The sequence below is a fragment of the Urocitellus parryii genome, chromosome 13 (assembly GCF_045843805.1).
Source record: "Urocitellus parryii isolate mUroPar1 chromosome 13, mUroPar1.hap1, whole genome shotgun sequence".
In the NCBI taxonomy this organism is placed as follows: domain Eukaryota; kingdom Metazoa; phylum Chordata; class Mammalia; order Rodentia; family Sciuridae; genus Urocitellus; species Urocitellus parryii.
Window position 1 is genome coordinate 58477455 of NC_135543.1, and position 22677 is coordinate 58500131.

A 22677-nucleotide genomic window follows, 5' to 3' on the forward strand; every position below is an offset into this window, starting at 1 on the left:
AGAGCCCATGGAACAGGTAGAGCTGAAACCCTCTGGAAGACATTGTCCAGAAACATCAACACAGAAGATTGGTATGCACACTTACTCCAGGGGGGTAATAGAACTGTGGCCTGTGATTCCAGTTCAGTCACCCCTTTGGCCTTGTTACTTCCCCTCTTTCTGTTCCCAGCGTCTTCCTGCACCAAAGCACTGTGCTTGCAGGGTTGCTAGGCACACTGAGTGACTAAATATATGTCAAGTGTGTACCAGGCACCTGGGCAGCACTCAGTAACTGGTCAACACTAATTGTCTTCATTATTTTCATAACCATCTCTACATACTCAGAAAACCACTTAGGAATAGAATGAATTGCAAAGGGATTATGTTATTATTACTGCACTTAAGAGTTATTAAGTACTTGGTCTAAGCACTCCCACAGTGGTTTCCCCCATTTAGAGAGGGGGGGGGGAAACTCATCTGAAAAGGACAAGACCTACTGTTCAAACTCACATCTGTCTGACCTAACATCTCTTCCTACTGCCATAAAACAGCAAGAGACAACAGAAGATCCCTTTCTTCAGTGGTGTTCTAAATGCATCATGAGGCCCAACAGGTGACTTTTAAAATGTCTCACTCAAAAACAGGACCAGAACAAAATACTGGAATTAACTCAAAAGTAAATACAAAATCCATTTTTGAACATTACATTTTTAATAGGATCAATTCCCACCTACCTGCTACTCGTATATCACAGGCCAGAGCCAATTCAAGACCACCATCTAGCGCAAGGCCATCTATTGCTGCAATCGTTGGCACTGGAAGATTAGCTGAAACAGGATGACAAAGGTCATGCTTCTTCAATTAGTTCATTATCTCACTATGTAATTCCATTTTTTTGTGAATACATTTTTAAATGGGATATTGTATATAGACTCTATATCCATTTTACCTTTAGCAAACCATTTACATCTCCATCATTGTTCTTCAAAAACTTTTATCTAATGATTGCATAGTGTTCCACCACTTGAATATACAATAATCATCTTTAAACCTTCCTACATTAATGAATTTTTCATAAATGCTTTTGGTCAAATTAATAGTTCTATGACTTTTTATAGTATAGTCTTTTACAAGTTGTTTGGTTCATAAAAATTTCAAGGTGAAATGACACGCATAACTCAAATTCATGATCATTTAAGGGCTACTTGGAGGCTAAGAATGACAACCTCATTTAAAGAAATGATATATGCCCTACAAGAAAGAAAAAGCCCAACCAGTTGCTGTGGCAGCTCCACCATTTAGTGACAGGTGCTCAATGGGCTCCACCCAAACTCATACCTCCTGGGGAGGAGACTTTGGAAGCTTGCCCAGAGGCATGACTGGGAAAAAGCCACCATTCACAGAACTCTAAACCACACTTCTGGAGTCTAGAGAAAGAATATTATTGTATAGAGATTTTTGTAAGTTACAATATACAGATTTGGCTAGGCATAGTGGCATATGCCTATAATCCCAACAACTCGGGAGCTGAGGCAAGAGGATCGCAATTTCAAGGCCAGCCTGGTAACTTAGTGCGGCCCCTTATCGAAATAAAAAATAAAAAAGAGCTGAGGATATAGATATAGCTCATGGCACAGTGCCCCTGGCTTCTATCCCCAGTGCTGGGAGTGGGGGACATTTTACTTCTATAACTTGTCAAAAAATGACTGGTTATATTCATTGATTACTCTGTAAAACAGAAAAATTTCTATTAGTTTTAATTCTGACTATGGGAATATGAAGTTAGGCTGGCTAATCTTATTATATAAAGAGAATACAGGTTTTTAAAAGATGCCATCCCATGTAGCACAGTGGTAGAATGCTTGACCAACATGTGCAAAGCCCTCGGTTTAACCACTGGACCACAAAATAAGGTGGGGAGGCATTAGTCCCTAAAACCTCTCTCTTTCATTAGTATGCTACCAGATGAAATTCCCCAAGAGAGGCAAATCATTTTATTTCTTTAGAAACATATGAATTTGCCCAGTGCAGTGGTGCACGCCTGTAATCCCAGCGGCTCAGGAGGCTGAGACAGGAGGATCGCAAGTTCAAAGCCAGCCTCAGCAAAAGCAAGGCACTAAGCAATTCAGTGAGACCCTGTCTCTAAATAAAATACAAATTAGGGCTGGGGACATGGATCAGTGCTCAAGCGCCCCTGAGTTCAAGCCTCAGTACCAAAAACAAAAACAAAAACATGAATTTGTGGACTGGGGATGCAGCTGAGCAGTTAGAGCACTTGCCTAACATGTGCCGATGCTCAATGATCAATCCACAATACAAAAAAAAAAAAAAAAAAATCCCCAAACTTGAAGTATGCTGAATCTCACCCATTCGCACATCAAGAAATTTTCCAGTCTTACTCTGAGACTAAAGTCTGAAAAGGCAGAGAAAGAGCACACATGTGCAGCTGCCACCCAAGACAGAACACTCTAGCAAGAGCAGAGATGCATAGGGCTTTTGCACAGGGAAGACACCTAATGTTCTTTTCTAGCACACTTAGCAGGGGAAAGAAAGATTTATCAGTGTCGACAATCAGGAAATGAGTTTAATGTACAAACACTATCTAGTGAATTTTAACTTTAAAAGAAAAAAATCAATAAAGTGATTAAATGGCAACTTAATCTCAATGGTTCCCCAAAGTCATCTTAAGCTCCTACAAATGAAATAGAATGACTTTGTCACTTGCTCATGACACTTCCTCCTTCCTAAGAACCTGGTTACAGAGCTTATCTATTTGTAGTTCCCTCAATCTTCAACCTCTCCAATCTCATGTCCCTCCCATCAAAACCTTTCCTGAGGCCCTACCTTGGGCTCATCTCCCTTTACAAACTAGTTTCTGGGCAGAGTAGAATAAATCCATGTCACCCATACCCATACACTCCAAGCCACCAAGATGTTTGCTGCAGGTCCCACAACCAGTGTACAATCTTCAGTCCCCATTAAACATATAGCCTTTAAGATCAGAGTAATCCTGATTACTGTCTCCTTGAATTACCTTTTCCATTTGCCTGCTGGGTCCCACATCCTTCCTGGTTAATTCTCAGTCTTGTACCTTCTCAGTATAAGCTTTACTCATGAGTTCTCATTCCCACCCAGCTTTTATTATCTGTAATGCCAAGAAGTCCACATTCCTCTACCTCAAACTCAAATTTCTTTCTATACTATGTCTGTATAGCCACCTGCCTACTGGACATCTCCACTTAAACACTTTTTCATGTCCATGACAACTCTTCAACACTTCTAGATTCTAACTCATAGTTAGGAGCAGACCCACTCACCAAGTCATCCAAGAAGCCATCCTGGATTCCTTTTCAATGCCCATATGCCCAGCTGTCTTGAGTCTTCTAACAGCTTGCTAATCTTCAAGGTCCCCTCCCATTCTGTTAGAGTTTTGAGTATCATCATTCTTCACCAGTAGGAAGCCTCAAAATGAATTTCTTTACCTAACCCTCTGATGCATATTCCACATTTCTACAGGGCTTTTCCCCTGTCTAAAATTGCACAATTATTGATTCCATCTCTGAGATAAAATGAAGTAAACAAGAGGCACCTATTGTCTACCTATTCATCTTTTCTCCAGCCTCAGACAGATACTCTGTGTTCCAACCCCAAGCTAACAGAAGCACCTCTAGAAGTTACACCCATTCAAGAATCCACACCTATGCAAGAGTTGCACCTCCATCTAGAATACCGAGCTAGTCCTTACGTTCTTACATGTCTTTCAAAGCACTACTCAAATATCTCTCCCTTTGTTTCCATGATACTCTGGGCACCCTTCTCTGTCAAACCATCCCCTACTGCACTGCCCATCTGAAACAAAGACCTGATGTCAAATCAAGGCTACTCAATAACATTCTTAAACTGGGATATACCTCCAAGTTTTTCACTGCCTGTTCCCCATCCACTACTTTAAACTTGGTATTTTATCTCCTTTTCTATAATTGTTAATTCTTTTGTTTTTAATACCTTAAAAAACAATATGAACTTATGCAGTCACAGGGAGCTTCAGAAATAAAAAACCCCAAAGTGTTCCTAAGCTGGAGAGTGTCTCAGTAGAGAATGAATGCTCTCTCTCTGAAGCATGGAATGCCATGCACTGGTAAGTCGGGAAGGAACTCATGAAGAAGCTTCTGGAAAAGTGACACTGGAATGAATATGCATCTGGTCACCCTACCTGTTTCTAAACACACTGCTCCTAGAACCATTGGAATCTTTGGAGTGATAAGACTATACTTTGTATGCCAGCCAGATAACTGATGAAAAGCTTCAGCATGAGAGCTGATCACAGAAAAGACCAAGCCAGGATTAGATGGCTGGAACTTTCAGCCCCAGCCCCTCAAATCTTTAGGGAGGGGAGAGGAGCTGAAGGTCAAGCTGATCACTCAGCCTCTGGACATGAGAAGTAAACAAAATGTGAAGGGGCTGATCTGGTAGGGGCTCAAATCAATCAGCTCCTGATCAGGTGCTCTTGATTCTGATGTTAGAGAATATAACCTTTTCCCCAATATTTAATACTTTTGGAATTAATAAAAATTATTTTTAAATTTGATAGTTTACAATTTGAGAAACTAAGTTTCTCATGAGGGATAAAAAAATTAACATTACGATTTATAAGAAATATATAATGCAAAATGACAAGAAATTTGGGGTCCTCGTACCAGAAAAAGGTGGGGGTGGAGGCGTGGTATGAGAGAGACTATAATGCCAGTAACTCCAGAGGCTGAGTGGGGCATGAGGTCGCAGGTTGGATGCCAGCCTGGGAGACTTAGCAAGGTCTTATCTCAAAATAAAAAATAAAAAGGGCTGATAGAACAGAAGGGAGGAAAGGACAAAGGAAGGGAGGGAACCAGAAAGGTAATAAGAAAAAGAAAGAGGAAGAACAAGGAGAGGAGGAGGAATCACAGCATCTTCAAATCACTGAAAAGGTTAACTACTTGAGATTTTCAAAATTAATATTTTAGCATTGTGGAAAGCTGTCTATAAAATTTTCCTACTCAAAAATTATTTAGGTAAAATAGCTTACTTATTATTCCATATTAGCTATTTCACATCTTGATAAATTTAAAACTATATATAATTCTTGTTCCCCCCACCCCAGCCCAAGACATTTGTCCTATTTTTCAGGAAAATATGCATCATCTCAAAGGGAATGCCACTTTCACAGTTATCTGATATGCCTGTTTTTACATCTTATATTTCTTCTACCTGTGAGTAAACACAGGGGAAACAATAAAACCCACCTTTAGAAAGGCAGATTATCAGTTTAAAGATCTGAAGGAATATCATAATGGCAGTTGTACATGAGTACAACGGAATGAAACAGGAACTGAAATCCAGTGGGCACAAGCTATTCCCACAGCAACAGGATGCAATGATGACTCAATGCGTTATCCAACCATCAGCATCAGACACTATTTTGAGTGCAGTATCAGGAAATGAGCCAGGTATGACATAGAAGATAATAATGCTTTGAAATTCTCCTAAAAATATAATTAAAGCGCACAATTACAGAGTGTAGCTATTTAAAGAGCAGTAAGGCAGGCCTCTGGTACCCTTCAGCAGCCTCCAGGCCAGCATCCCCAAGGGCAACCATAATGAGAGCAGGGCAAAAACACGGGAAACCATGTGTCTACTTTCAACCCTTAAGGAGATATAATAAATGATGTAGCTTCTTTACAAGGCTCTATAAAAACACAAACAATCTGATTAAGGAGAAATGACAGTGTCAGTCATGTGATTTTTAAATTTGGGTTTTGCCTGAAGACTAGTGTTGTTGTGTAAAACAGAGAAATCCAAGTATTTCAACGGGAATGCCCATAAATTATGTGGAAACTCCAAATAGTGAAATCTTTCACAGATAGAAATAAAATAAAAACAACTAAAAACCATAATAAATTACTAATTATCCTTTAAGTTCAGCTAAAACTTTATCTCTAGTTTAAAGTGCATTCTCCCATTCCAATCAAGTTTTAAGGAAATCAGAAAAACAACACAACACAAATCCCTGAGCAAAGTTTGCGGGCTGGCTGTACCTCAGTTCTCCTACAGGCTCACACCAGGGTCACTGCCAAAGAAGCAGCCTGGGTACTGACATGCACACCAGAGGCGAGGGCTAGGGCCAGCAGGCAGGAGACAGGAGTTACAAGAGGGAGACATCCCAGGTGCCACGGACCTTAGAGCAAAAGCCAAAAGGAAGAGTATTTATAACACTGCTGTTCTAGCACTAGGTTAAAATCCAAATAAAGTGGAAAAACTCAACAAACTGTTGTGATGAAAAACAGCTGAACAGCAGCTTACAAGAGGTAAGCTATTCCTTACAAGAGGGTACCATTATGTTAATAACAAATTGCTAAAGAACAGCATTCCCTTCTACATACATTGTTTATACTGGCTCAACATAGAATCTCCAGGCTGTATTGATACACACAGAAAAAGAAAATAAACTTACTTTTTTACTAAGAAAATTGGAGAAAAATGCCTAGTAACAGTATGATAAAATAATTACTCCTGCCTTTAATAAAAACCAGAGGAACAAGGGCAAAATGGCATGGGGCCAGCCTCTATCCTGCTATTGCTGCAGGATACGATGATCAGGTACAGGAACAAGATGAGGACCTGGCCACAGTACTTCAGATTTTACGCAGAGTGATTAAGGCAAAAGGTATCTTCCTTAATTCGTAATAGCATAGCTGTATCTAAAGTTTATAAAAGTAGAGTTGGAAAAAGCAATACATTAATATAATACCACAAAAAAGACATTATTTCCTCAGCATCTTTGTGTTTTTGTTGTTGTTGTTGTTTGTTTGGTGATTTGGGGGTTTTTTGTTTGGTTTGGTTTGGTTTAGTTTGGTACAAGGGATTGAACTAATAGGCACTCAACCACTAAGACACATTCCCCAGCCCTATTTTGTATTTTATTTAGAAGGGTCTCACTGAGTTGCATAGTGCCTCGCTTTTGCTGAGGCTGGCTTTGAACTCGCCATCCTCCTGCCTCGGCTTCCTGAGCCACTGGGATTACAGGCCTGTGCCACTGCACCCTGTTTCCCTCAGCATGTTTAGAAAAACCTGATACAATGTTTATAAAACCACGCAATATGACATAAATGGTAATTTCCTATAATTTTTAAAAAAGCAATTCAGCTATTGAAAAGAACCCATTCTTTCCTGTAAGTGAGTGTTGATAATGAAGCTACAATGAGATCCACTGCTTTATTACTGACAACAGCCAAGCTGGAACATCAAAGATGGAGTCCTGGATGAGAGTTCAGCAGTGTTTAGGATGGTACTATAAGCTCATGCTCACTTTACGTTGCTAACAAATGAGGAAACTGTCAAAGTCTAAACTCAGTCACTGGGTCATCAACATAAATGCCAGGCAACAAGCAGCAGAATGCAGCCATGAGTGGGGAGTTCAGATGCTGAATTTCAGGTCAATCTGTCACTGAGACAACTGTGAGACATGAGAAATATTGCTTAATTTCTCTAAGCCTATCACTAACCCGCCTACTTTCCCCTTCTTTTCTATGTATGTACCTTTTAATCTACCAAATACATATAAAGTGCCTACTATGTTGTGGCCACTGTCCTAAAAACTTTACAAATAAAGTTTAAAGTTTATTTAAACCTCTCATCAGCTTTATGATGTAAGAACAAAGACCTTCAATTTGCAGATGAGGCCACCAAGGCACAGGGGAGCTGCTGTTACTCGCCTGGCATCACTAAAATTTGAGCACAGATAGTGCAGCTCTTCCCCATTACTGCCTGTCACTACCTCTCACCGCCCAGACCCAGAGCCCCTGAAAAGCATCCACATCATATGCCATCTTTCCGCCCTCCTCTAAGGATCTCTGCCCTGAGAACAGGGAAATGCTGAGGCTGTGGGAAGTGACCAGTACACTGGCTCTGTAGGTACTAAGATCAAAATCTCTGTTCACCGGGTCCAACTGGGGAACACGGGAAACTGGATACAAAGCACCAGTCAGCTGACTTATAAAGAGTTCTGCCTTGAGTTTTCTCTGGGTATCCCCAAAAGAGAACTGTGTCAGTGTCCCAGTATAGGCCTCCAGAGTAGGAAAGGTCAAGGCCAGAGCATCTCCCCCCTACCAAAATTCCCCCAAAGTAAAGCCTCTCTGGGGTAAATGCAGAGATGAGAGGCCAGGGTGGGGTTAAGTCACCACACATTTCCACTTATCTTGACAGTTATTATTCAGTAATGTAACTGAGTAATATAATAACTTTACCTGTGGTTCCAACTCCTAGCATTTTTTAAAATGTTTCTTGACATGGCAAATGTAGTTATATCTATTTCGTGATAAAATATATACATATACATACATACATACATACATACATACACACACACACTCACACACACACACACACACACACACACATATATAAATAAATAAAAACACTGTACGTAGTTAACTTTGACCTAGCCAGAAAAAAATACATATGCACAAACTTCTGCTTCAGTACCTCTTGAGTTCTATTTTCCCTTGCTACCCAAAGAGTGGCACTGGCAACTCCTGTACACTTCTTAGAAATGTAGAACTCAGTCCCACTTCAGACCTGCTGAACCATGATCTGCATTTTAACAAGACCCTCAGGTGACTTATAAGTGGATTAAAATTTAAGGAGCTCTGGGTGACTATGCAGAGAACCTGAACAGTCTCATAATCCCACAGGATAACATACTGTCTTCACTCAGATTAGCACCAATAACAGGAGGAAGCCAGAAGCGCCCTAATTCTTGGGGTATGACTCATAAATATAAAGATGATGAACACTTAGGCACAAATGTCTATATAACAGCCCAGAATTGGTCACAACCCAAATGTCTGTCTGTACCATGAAACACTACTCAGTAAAGAAACTATCGACATGCTACAAAATCAATGAATTTAACAACAACAACAAAAAAAAACTCTCTGCTAGTGAAAAAGACATACAGAAATGAACTCTATCTTCCATTTTTATAAAATCTTAAAATATGGAAATTAATTGATAGAGACAAAGCAAATTCTATTAGACAGCTGGGGACACGTGGATAAAGGTAGAGAGGAGCAAGAGAAAGGGATTACAAAGGGTGATAAAATTTCTGCAGAGAATGGATATATGTTTTTAATAAGTCAATGTATAATTCATGGCATGTCAATATCTAAATAAATATTTTTAAAAATTAATTGACCTACTTGATAAGAAAATTCTAATGCCAACAAAAGAAAAGTATACTGATTTCATAATCTTTTGTAAATAAGGGTTGATGGAAAGATGTAATTTCAGACGGATAAATCACGTAACAGAGGTATGTGTCAGTTAAAAATTATTTTAAAAGCTAAGAAAAAATAATAGGAGAAAGAAAGGAGGAAAAAAATTTAAAAACAGAAATATACTTATTTTGTCATCACTTGGAGTAGGAAGTCAAGAGAACTTTCTAAACAAAACAATGGATCAAGTATAATTCATAAAATAAAGATAAGGTAGTACAAAAATATAACTCTTTCACGTTATTGAAATAAAACCCATAAACAGAAAATATAGAACATAATTAAAATAATTTTCAAAAGGTAAAGTAAGCAAAATCATAAAGTACAGAAAATCATAATGACAGGAAGGTTAACACAAGTACGGAGAAAACAACTCCCAATCCTTACAAGGGTAACAGGAGGGAAAAGAGAGCCTCCTATCTACTGATATATACACATTTCATGCAAAAGTCAAGGAAAGGTCTAAAAATGCACACATTAGCAATGATTACTTATGTGTAAGAGAAAGATGCAGGAAACGGCAATGAAGAGTTTAAATGTTTATAATAAACATACATTCAAATATTCCTAAGGAATTAAAAACTATCAACAGAAAAAAGGCTGGGCATGATGATGTGTGCCTGAAACTCCAGCTACTAAGGAGGGTGAGACAGGAAAAGGATTCAAGTTCAAGGTCAGCCTGGGCAACCTGACAAGACCCTGTCTCAAAATAAAAATACAAGGTTAGGGAAGTAGCTCAATGATAGGGCATCCCTGGGTTCCATATCCAATACCTAAAAAAAGAAAAAGAGACGGAGGGGGGGCAGGGAGGGAAGGAAAGGGAGGGCACGGAGAGAGGGGAAGGAAGAGAGGGAGAGAGAGAGAGGGAGGGAGGGAGGGAGGAAGGGGAGAAAAGGAAAAAGAACCAAAAATAATTAGTGAATTCTTTTTTTGGTCTTGTCCAATTCTAGAGTAATATTCTGGAACAACACAGCTTGCTTAAGCCATTGCTCCTACTTAAAAAGTACAATTTTTCCCCAAACTGGCAAAAGTCACAACGTGAGTAAATTGCAAACAAGGAAGGACTGTCGTAAATCATAAATTGTCAAGTTTAAATATAAACTTAGCTATGATTCAACAAGGCAGAGATGTTAACAACTCAGAAAATAATTGACTTCTAGACACTTGCTTTCATTTTCCAACATTCTTGGCAAGAGGATAAAGAAAATTAAAATCGAGATCTGTAACTCACTATGTGGAAAACAAATCAAGGCAATTAGCTGCCGTGTTCTATTAACCAATCTTTCAAACACCATAATTCAGCACTTTGCATTTCCAGTCTTTACTTCAAATTAGGAAAATGAAGAAGTAAAACATATGCTGTACTGCACATAATTTAACTACATTACTTAATATTTTAAAACTTTTTCTTGACCCTCAAACAAATGCAAAATTCACAGTAAATATAAATATACTGTCTATCTCACAGATGGGTCAATTTTGCAATCTCTAAAATTAAGTAATTCTTAATAAAATATACACAAAATAAAAGTCAATCACTTAGAGAAAGAAAATATAATATATATAAATATAAAATACAACCTCCCAAATGATATGACAACAGTTACTGTGGTACTAGTTATTTTCAGAATAAGCTATACTTTATTTCAGATAAAGTGAAATAAAAGTGAAATGCCTGAAAAAACTTATGACTTATATAAAATGGTGATAATCACCAAAATCTTAAAAAAAAATCAGTCATCTCTATATCTTCTGTTTAGTGTTAGATACACTAAATCAAATGAACAGTTTAAAAGGGATATACCTCAAATTTGTGCACACTCTTCAGTATTCACTACTCATAAACCTCTAAATGCTAATAAGTAGGAAAATTTTTAAGTAGATTTATACTTTACAAGTATATTTCCTAGTAACTTTTTATATAATTAAAGTGATTACAACTACTAAATGTGTTAAGTGACAAATACAACACTTGAAACTTCAGTCAAAAATTATTCATGCCTTATTCATGCTGAAATACTGGATCTTATGTCAGAAACTATTATTTCTAAGCCACAATAAATCAGATATTATACTTCATAGAAATGTACATACATATCTTTTAGAGAAAACTTATCAAATAATTGTATTTATATAATACTTAAATACTTCATGGGAAATATTCATCTATAACAAGATATTTTAAAAATAACTAGGATTTTTGTTTTTTCTTAATAGGACCTAGAACAAACAAACAAAAAAAAAAAACAATAATCAGACTACAGTGTCAGGGAGAGGGGAGTACACTCCCAAAACTGCCCAAGAAATGCAGCTCGTTTATAATTTCCCAGGTAAGAAAGCAGCTGTCCCAAACTCCTAACAACTTTCTACAAAAAAATAAAAATAAAAAAATTAAATGCCTGTTAATGTCACTGAAAACAATGATGCAAAATCTAGCAGCAAGTCTTACCAGTCATCTAGTTTGACCTTTCAGGGGCATTTGATTTGACTCCCCTTAAAACATTTTCTTTCAAATAAATGGATTCTTCCTCCCTCCATACTCTGGTGGGACTATCTTTCTGGTTCTCCTCTTTCTACAGTAGTTCCCCGAGTACCTTAACCAGGGCCACAGTTCTGCATAGCATCAACATTCTGATGACTCCCAAATGTGCCTCTCAAATCTGACTACTTGTCTAAAATCTCCACTTGGATGTAAACTTTAACTCTTAAGTTACACCTGCTACCCCTATCTAGATAAGGAGCAGTTTGTCCCAATTTCCAACAACAGACCCCATCCAAGAACTGCTTCATGCATGTTCATTCTGTCATCCTGGTTCACATAACAGGATTAAAAGGGAGCGGGGGTAATTTTCTCCTGTCAATACACGGGAACCAATCACTGTGCAGCAGCTCTTCCTCCCAGACTGGGCGAGTCTCCAATCCTGAGTGCCTAGGGCCTCCTCTTGTGTCTTCCCCACTTTTCCTCTAGCCAGGCCCCTCTCACGGGTGCCGCTCACCACAATACTGGGTACATACCAGGTCTGCTGCTCCCAGGGGCCCTGTTGTCATGAATGACTGGGCACACTCTCCCTGTTTGCCATTCCCTCAGACCCTAAGTTTGTAGAGCTTGGGGCTGAGAATCCTCAGGGAATTTTACTGCCCCTCCGGTAGCCATGCCCCCAGTAGCTGGTGCAAGAGACCTCAGCTCTCAGCACTGGTGGGAGCGGTAGTTCCGCTCCGCGGTCCCGCACCACCTCTAATTCCCTCGGTCTGGCTTCTGCGCTCACGGGAGAGCTGGGAGGGGCCCTTAAGGTTTCCCCGATGTGTGGAGAGGGAAGGCTAGGGGATTACACACCTGTAGCCGCAGGATTCAATGAAGTTATCTCCTCCGCCGCAGTGTGATGACGTCAGTTCTCTGCCGGTGGTATCTCTTGCAAATGGCGACAGTTCGTTTCCCTTTGCCGGGTGACCAATGCAACGGGTGGGTCCTGACTGTCTCTCCCAAGCCCCGTTTCAAACCTGTGGCCGCTACCTATGAAGGCTCGGTAGGCATTTACCTCCGTAGGATCAGAAGGGCCGACCAGTTGTTTCAGCCGGATGGATCAGTGCTGAGTCGCAGCTGTTTGTCTGCAGGAAGCAGGCGAACGGGAGCTTGAATTCAGCCGATTTGGGCTCAGTGTGTGTTCTGAGAGGCCCAGACTGTTCGCCCCAGATCCACGTCAGCTCAGCATTGCCTAGTGATCCTGAGCAAACAGATTTAGGCTGTTTACGACTCCCTATGCCTGCACAGCTGAAGAGGTCAGAGACTTGATCTCTCCGGGCCCGCCGCCAAAAAAAATGTGGCATCTATACACAATGGAGTACTATGCAGCAATAAAAAATGACAAAATCATAGAATTTGCAGGGAAATGGATGGCACTAGAGCAGATTATGCTTAGTGAAGCTAGTCAATCCCTAAAAAACAAATACCAAATGTCTTCTTTGATATAATGAGAGCAACTATGAACAGAGAGGAAGAGCAGGAAGAAAAGATTAACATTAAACAGAGACATGAGATGGGAGGGAAAGGGAGAGAAAAGGGAAATTGCATGGAAATGAAGGGAGACCCTCATTGCTATACAAAATTACATATAAAAGGTTGAGAGGGGAATGGGAAAATAAACAAGGAGAGAAATGAATTACAGTAGATGGGGTAGAGAGAGAAGATGGGAGGGGAGGGGAGGGGGGATAGTAGGGGATAGGAAAGGTAGCAGAATACAACAATTACTAATTGGGCATTATGTAAAATTGTGGATGTGTAACCGACGTGATTCTGCAATCTGCATTTGGGGTAAAATTGGGAGTTCATAACCCACTTCAATCTAATGTATGAAATATGTCAAGAGCTTTGTAATGTTGTGAACAACCAATAAAAATTTAAAAAAGAAAAAAAAAGGGAGCGGGGGTAGAAAGAGAAATTAAGATGCAGGCAAGTTTCAGCATGATTCTTAGAATATTAGTTAAAGGCAAACTGAAAGAAACTCCAGGAGAAAGTCCAATAGGAAGACAGGAAGAAAGAATTACCCTTTGGCTCCCATGTCTGCCCCAGCTGGATCCCAGCCCATTTGCCCTTGTATTTGGGTCTGCCTACCATGTACCAGTTACCATGCTAGTTACCAGGCAGGGTTGCAAAAACTGAAGTCCACTTATTTCTTACAAAAGGGAGGAGATATGGAAAGTACCAGATGGCAGAAGATTAGAATCCATATGAAGAGATTCTGTTCAACCAGTATGCCTCTGTAAACTTATAACAAAACAATTCAGAGGAGTTCAGTTTAATAATGTGTAAAATGCAATTTTTCTACAAGAAAATAAACTTCTTACATGTTCGTGAAAAATGTTAAGCCCAGGGGATCTTTTGACATCCTGAGAGTCCCATTATATTGTGAGATATAATGTAACTGCAAGCTTAATATAAATATAGTAGGAGGAAAGATCATATAGATAACAAAACCTTAAAGAAATTTTTCTTGCACAAACACAGCTAGGCTAAGGCATAAGTAGAGAGTGATTCTAGTAAAAAATCTCTGCCAAGGGCAGCCCAGATAAGTTTGATATGTGTGTGCATCTACTACACTAAGGTAAATTTGTTTTAAGTTGTTAGTGACTTACTTCATGCTACTTTAAGCCTTTCAATTCTAAACTTCAAATATATCCCAATTCTAAAATTCAAAAACACAATAACAAAAATAAAATGAAAAGCACTTCTTGAGATTTATCCCATAAAATTTACATCAGATTTTTCATACAGATTTTTTAATCTATTGCACAAAAATATCTTTTTTGTATTTGACAAAGAAATACAACTTTTTCTGATAGGAAAAAAATGTACATGAATTGTAGAATTTCAATCACATGAAGAAAATATAACCAGAGAATACAAAATTTTCAAAAATTATTTCTTTTTATAAAACCTTTTACCAAAATCTTTAGAAAAAAGACTTTAGTTAGGTAGAGGATTCAAAATCTGCCCCTTTTAAGGTAATTATCTGCATTTCAAAGCAAATTCAGCCTACATTTACAAAGCTAAATGAAAGTTTCTGCAATTTTATTTCATCAGAGAAAGGAATAGGACGCTGGAAATTCCTGACATTTTGAAGGAGTACTGTGCAAGATCACTCAGAAAAACAACATTTTACCTCACATTAGAATCTACAATGTAATATTTGAGTGAAAAACTATTATAAATATATCTTCATTACTAAGTACTAATTGTTGAAGGCCTCAAAAAGAGAGAATTGGGCCCAACTCCTCAGAGTTTGTATCTAAGACAGAATTTCAAACATGTTTCTTAGCTCTGCATGAACTATCAACTAATCTAAATCCTTGCTAAAGATAAGGAGGAGGACCAGGATGTAGCTCAGTGATAGAGGGTACATGCCTAACACAGATTAGAGTGCCACAAAAAAGAAGTAAATACATAAGAATGGCCATCAGTGGACACACAAGTAACATGTCGACTCTATACTGCTAATCTGCCTAATTTTGGTCCCCATTGTGATGCACATCCTGCCACAACCAGGAAAACCTGCAAGGAAGGTGTACACCAGGAAGCCCTGGAAACTACAATGTTTGTAGACTCTAATCATTCTATATCTGTGTTTCCTTGCTGATGCCTAATACTTCAAAATAATGGATTTGTTACTTTCAACAGAGATACTTCATACTTGAAGAGGGGAAGAGACTTGTAACAATAATCAATGTCTTAGGAATCTGATAACTCTCCATTTCCTCTGAATGAAGCATGTCAAAAAAGCCACATCACTTTTCTTTTTAAAAACAAAATAAATGAATTTTTTTCTAGGATTTTGGAGTTACTGTTTAGAAAGAACAGACTTTCTAAGAAGTTAGGAACACTAACAAAAAATGTAAGTGAAAATAAGGAACTTCTTTCTGATCTGTATTTTAATAAACTAGTTTTCACGTAAGTTCAGCAGCTTTAAGTTCCTCAGAAACTTTCACTAAAAACAAGCAGAGCACAGGAAATTACAATGGCTATTTGCCCCTCAGACCCACAGAGAGAGTCTCCAGTTGTGGGAATGTAAACTTCACAGGACAAGACGGGGAAGTGATGTCCAAAAGGCAGGATAAACCCTGACTTGTCCCATAACTGATACTACAATTGCAAAATAAAATTATAGCTTCACAGCCTGAAATTTTAACACCCACCTTGAGGCAGAGTGGGCAGGCCCCAGCAACACATACTCAGGGTACTTAACCACTGGGTCTGAATATGAAGGAGCCCCATAAGAATAGGCAGGATCTTCTGCCACCAAATTCATGACCATCCACCAGCCAAGCCACCTTTTCTTCAAGGAAAAAATTAATCTAGCAAGCTCTTCTCTCAGAAAATGAACAAATAATATGAGAAGAATTAGTGAAATAAGGACCAAGAAATAAGAAGTGTATCAAATGTTCTTCCTACAATGTCTGGTCTGTTAGTTCGCTTTATTAAGCTTGAAAATGGATTTTTTTCTCTCCCTTGAAAAGCCTTAAAACTAGAAAATATTTTTGAAAATGTAGAATTTTGGCTTTCCTTGAAAATAAGAAAAATATAAGAAAAAAGAAAAATAAAACTATTCAATAAATAAGAAATGTCTTCAGGACTCAATACATACGAATCTTAAAAAATTGTTTGATCTAACTTGGCACATATGAAGAATATATTCACATACACATAATGAAGCATAACAACAACAACTCCCATATAATTAATACTCCAAGTACATCAAGGTCAGAGCTAATACTTTTTTGTCCATTTGCTCTCTTCACCTGCCTTCCCAAACCCAAAGGAAACCAACACTTGCCAAACCCGTGTTCATCTTTTTTGAATTTTTCTTATGTTCAAGTGTGATTTCATTTACACATCCACAAACTATAAACTGTTTAATTTTCCATGCTGTTTATAAAAAAAATCATATTGCTTCAAATATTCATCCATACTCTTACAGGGTATATTAGTCATTTATATGCAATGCTGACTAGTATCTAATTGTATAAATATACAAAAAACATTCACCCATTCTCCAGTCATCGAGATTTGGATGGTGTCATCTTTCTGCTTTTAACAATGTAAGCGTCCCTAGGACACATATACAAAAATGTCTATAGACCAATGTATTTTCAAATCCAAATACCAAGCCTTCATTAGTAGATCAAAATTAGGCTTTAAAAAAATAGCATAGGGTAGCATCAACTGTAGTACACAAAGAAAAGAACATGAGTTTTGATACTCACCCAGCACTATGTGTTCAAGGGGCCAAACTTTAGATTTCTTTCTCACTGTGGGGTTAGCAAAAAGGCTTAAAGTCACCCCTCTAGGTAAATGCCCCCTAAAAAGTAAACTATAAAGTTTCATGAAATGTGGACATTCTAATATGTAAGGCAATATCAACCTGGTTCCCTAAGCAACTTGACCAATTTATCTCCCTTTGGAAGTGTGTCAAATGTTCTTCCTGGTGATCTGCTTCCTCACTAGCTCTTAGCAGTACCAAGTTTAAACATTTCTGGATAATGCTACGGACAGAAAAGCCTTCCACTGTGGTCTTTCTTTGCATTTCCACAATTACTAATGAGGCTAACCATCGTTCCAGGTTCACCCCCTTCTCCTGCTCTAGTGTGAAGTCCTTTTCTGTGGTGCCCTCGTACTGACCACAAGGCTGTGGTCTCATTGAGTGTCCATTCCTCTGTGCAAATGTATATACACAAATCCTTTAGCACCTGCTTCAAGTATTTTCTCCCAGTTTGTGACTCTATTTTATGTACAGTAATTTTTGAAGAACAGGTTTCTTAAGTTTAATTTGGTAGAATTTATCAATGTTTCCTTTTATGTGTTTTTTCATAATTAATTATTTATTTAATAACTTTGCCATTAATTACTTAATAAGTCTGCCATTCCCTAGCAATCCACATCGCTACCTCTGTCATATCTAAGTTTCCCTACTTGGGTGGATCTGTTTTGGAGTTCTATATTTGTGGGTCAGATCCAAGATGGCTACACAGTTAGGCTTCTTTACTGAGATTTCTGACCAGCTATGTTTTAGTATACAGTCCAGGTCATAACACCTCCATTCAGCAATATGGACCCAAGGTCACAAACATCTGCTCATGAGCATGCAGATGTAACCTGCTGGCGCTGTGTCTTCTTTGTTTGGCCTGCATATAATAAAGGCCTATGCAAAGACTCAGGCTGGGGGTGGCCGCTGCCTCTGAATAATCCCAACTGTGCCTCTCATCTTCTTTTACCTGCACAGATCCCAAATTTGTTCCCCAACTGTGCCTCTCATCTTCTTTTACCTGCACAGATCCCAAATTTGTTCCCCAGGGCCTGAGCTTCAATCAGACAGTGTTCCACCCCAGTGGGCCACCTGTCTATCACAATGCAAATAATGTGTCACCTTAATTTCTATGTCATTAAAATAAGTCTTGAGTACTAATAAGATAAGACCTCCCCATTTCCTCCTACTTTAGCAGAAGTAGTTGGCTATTTGGGGTTGCTTTTTGCTCATGTTCCTCACTAAATCAATGCTGAGAATTTGCAGGGTTTTTTTGTTTTTGCGAAGTCAAAGATTGAACCCAGAACCTCACATTCCTAGTTCTTTTTTTTAAACTAAATTTTGAGGCAGGGTCTCACTAAGTCTCCTAGGCTGGCCTCAAACTTACAATCCTCCTGCCAAAGCTTCCTGAGTAAGGAGAATGCAGGTGTGTCCCACTGTATCCAGTTGATCCTTTTAGCTTTTTGATGTAGAGGACTCAGGACAGTGTCACTTCTTCTTTTTCAATCTTTACTTACCTTTCTATACAGACAGGACTTCAGAACAGAACTGGACAGAGATGGTGATGGGAGTGGTCTGCTACCTCATTACTGATTTTAGAAAATGGCCTCTAACATTTCACAGATGCTTTTCACAGGGCTAATGAGTTTCCTTCTATTTCTAATTAACTGTGAGCTTTTTTTCATGAATACCTGTTGATATTTCTCAAATGCTTTTTCTCAATCTATGCTTTATCTTAATTGCTAAATATCATAAATAAAAATTAATTATTTCAAATAGAAACCACCCTTACATTCCTTGGTCTTTTTTGACAACCAGCTAGATTTCATCTATACTCATATAGATGAGTTCCTCATATTCCTTTCTCCCACTGTTTCTTTTATACTTAGGTATAAAGGGTACACAGGTATAAAATGATGATACGGATGTGAAAAGATGAGTTTAGAAGTAAATTCTCACTAGACTTGACTGTAGAATCATTTATATAAGATGGTAATGATCTGTTCTTTGCAAGTTCAGCAAAATGCTTGAAATGTACATCTTCAACATTTAAAACTATTCTAGCCCAAGATTTCTTCTTCTTCTTTTTTTTTTTGTTGTTGTTGTTTGCTTTTGTTCTGTTTTGGTTTGGTTTTCTGGTGCTGGGGGTTGAACCCAGAGACTTGTGCATGCTAGGTAAACACTCTACCAACTGAGCTATATTCCCAGCCCACTGAAACCAAAATTTCATGTTTACTGGCACAATTTTCTCAAGACATTTTCTTTTTATCTTCACAGTCTCTACAGTGTCTATAATCTTGTCTTTTTTCATTTGCAGTGTATGTATTATTAAATGCACTGTACTCCCATGAAAGGGCTTGGCTGAGAATTTGTTCTTCTCTATTTTATCTGTCTTCTTGCCTCTGAAAGTTCCCTGAACTTTCTTGGGTTTACAACTTTTCAAAAATAACTTTTTAAGGTAATGCTTAGTTATTTATTGTCACTGATTTTTCTCTTACTAACATATGAATTCAAGATTGTGAATTTCCCTCAAGTAACTCTTTGGCCAAATCTCATGTATTGAATATACAACAATCAATCCTCTTCTTCCCCTTCTTTTTTTCTCTCAGTAGTGGGGATTTAACCCAGGAGTCCTTTGCCACTGAACTATACCGCAGTTCTTTTTTATTTTTATTTTGAGACACAGTATCACTAAGATGCTACAGCTATCCTCAAACTTGCATCCCTCTTGCCTCTGCCTCCAGAGTCAATGGGATTACAGGATGCATCACCATGCTCGGCCTAATGATTTATGCTTAGAATTCTTTTTCCCCCTCTACAGTTCCTCCTCTGGCTCATGAGCTAATTAATAGTTTCTTTTAAATTGACAAATATTTGGTTTTCTATGTTGGCATATTTTGTTTCTAACTTACCTATATTGTGAACAGCAAACGTGGTCTCTGTGTATCAATTTTCTGAAATTTAACAAACTTTGGGGGCCGGATAACACATTTTTTGTATTCATGAGAACAATAGCTTTCTCTGATCTGGGGTTAAGAGTTCATTAAACCAAACTTGGCAACCATGTTTAAATCATTATCTTTATTAACTTTGTGGTTTTAACCTCATGATAAATTGAAGGAGATGAGTTAAAATTATCCACAATGATTATAATTTCACTGATGATAATAAATTAGTCAATTTTTCCATATCATTTTATCTGTATATACACAGGCTTAGGGTTATGCTTCCTGAAAAATAACCTTTTATCATATATAGTAACTCATTAATAATGACTTTTTTTTTTTTTTTACCTATCCCTTTCTTTTGGTTAGCAATCTTCTGGTACAAAAATAGCTACACACTGGGGCTGGGGATGTGGCTCAAGCGGTAGCGCGATCGCCTGGCATGCGTGTGTCCCGGGTTCGATCCTCAGCACCACATACAAAGATGTTGTGTCCGCCAAATACTAAAAAATAAATATTAATTAAAAAAATAGCTACACAAGATGTTGCCATTATTAACAACACATAACTGGGGATTTTAACTTTAATAGCAAGTTTAACTGACTGATATTAATGGTAACCATTAGCCATATTTCAACAGCATCTTACTTAGTTTGTTCTTAATTTGTATGCTTCTTTCTTCTCTATTTTTTTGTTTTTGTTTTTTGGTGGCACTGGGGATTGAACCCAGGTCCTTGTCATGGTAGGCAAACATTCTACCAACTGAACTATATCCCCAGCCCTGTCCTTCCATTTTTTAAGACTATAGGAACTTGTGGTTTTGTTTTTTCTTCCTACTCCTTCTATCCCTCTACTCATTAGCAAGTTTTATGCTCCATTCTGGTTCCTAAATCTTACCAAGAATGCAAATCCCTAAGTGTAATATCTTAAGCTCCTTACCACAGAATATAAAGGACTTAAAACCCTTAAGTCTCCAAATAACAATGAAAATTTCCTGAGCTAACCATGAAGCAAGCTGTCCAAGTTAGAACTGGAAACGGGTCAATTTTAAAACTAAACAAATTAAAATAATGGAAGGTAGAATTAATTTCAAATGAGGAAAAATAAAGAAATTAGAAGAAAACTGAGATTTGGGCTGGGGATGTGGCTTAAGCGGTAGCGCGCTCGCCTGGCATGTGCAGGGCACTGGGTTCGATCCTCAGCACCACATAAAAATAAAATAAAGATGTTGTATCCACCAAAAACTAAAAAATAAATATTAAACAGTTCTCTCTCTCTCTCTCTCTCTCTCTCTCTCTCTCTCTCTCTCTCTCTCTCCCTCCCTCCCTCCCTCCCTCCCTCCCTCTCCCTCTCCCTTAAAAAAAAAAAAAAGAAGAAAACTGAGATTTAAAAAGGGAGGGTGGTCAGTGCTTAATTTCATTCTAGTACACACTATGAGCTAAAAATGCTTTTTATATTTTAAATAGCTAACAAAAATTTTAAATACTATTTCATGACACATGAAAATTTTATGAAATTAAAACTTCAGTATGCATAAAACTTTACTGCAAAAAGAGCCATGTACATTTGCTTATACAAATGTTCAAAGATGGTCTGAGTCTCCTTTTACACTGTAATGTCAAAGTTGAGTAGCTGCAACAGAGATCACATTGCCTGCAGAGCCTATCGTATTACTTCTTTTAAGAAAGTTCGCCTGCCTCTAGTTTTCACATATTAGGCTGGGCACAGTGGCCACTTTCCTGTAATCCCAGTGGCTCAAGAGGCTGGGGCAGAAGGATCACAAGTTCAAAGCCAGACTCAGCAACTTAGTAAGGCCCTAAGAAACTTAGTGAGACTCTAAATAAAATATAAAAGGGGCTAGGGGGAAAAAAGGTAGGGGGGCATCCCTAGGGATATGTCTCAGTAGTTAAGAGCCCCTAGATTCAATTCCCAGTATCAAAAAAGTAGGTTAGAGCAAGATACTTAAGTTTCTACATGCCTTTCAAAATCTCACTGAACATCACAACAGATGCCTTAAAATTTTTAAATCTACCAAAATGTGGCAATAATGAATTATTATTAAGAAATACTGAGGAGCTCTTGGAGAATAAAAGGAGACTAGATCAAGACGTAGAGGAAAAAAGCTATATTATATCACAGAAAAGAAAAATGCTGCTGCAAAGATGAGTTCCAAGATCAGAAACCATAAATAGAGATTCTGGAAAAAACATTAGGGTGACTTAAACAATGAGACCAGTCTTAATTTAAAACCCAATACTTAAAAAGTTACAGGGAACATGAAATTTTACTTCCAAGACTGAGCTCTCTGATTGACATTAAACTAAATTCATTATCTGTCTCAGGAGAATCTGAACCTGAGGTTTAAGCTGGAAAGAGAAGCAGGGGCCTAAGACCAAACCAGTACAGGACACAGATCAGGAGGAAGAGGCAATTAAGTCCATGACCACTATGCAAATCAACACAAAAAACTTTAAATTTTAGCCAAAAAAAGGGGGTAGAGAGTAACGACACTAATAAAACCACACTGGGCCCCAAGAGGAAACAAATTCCACCAGCCAGTTAAGTAAGAAAGTACTTCTCTACACCACACAGGAAAAGATGGAAAGCTTTACCATGCTCTATGAACAAAATAAACTTTAACAAACCAGAAAA

General features: G+C 38.1%; 1 protein-coding gene across 2 annotated transcripts in view; it reads right to left on the minus strand.

Annotated features, from left to right (window-relative positions):
• LOC144249990 (methylglutaconyl-CoA hydratase, mitochondrial) overlaps positions 1 to 22677 on the minus strand; it is a 129770-nt gene that overhangs the window by 68015 nt on the left and 39078 nt on the right. For both annotated transcript variants that reach the window (XM_077792256.1, XM_077792255.1), the window contains one exon: positions 714 to 806. In XM_077792256.1, coding sequence (XP_077648382.1) covers positions 714 to 806 — 93 coding nt within the window. The remainder of the gene's footprint in view (positions 1 to 713; positions 807 to 22677) is intronic.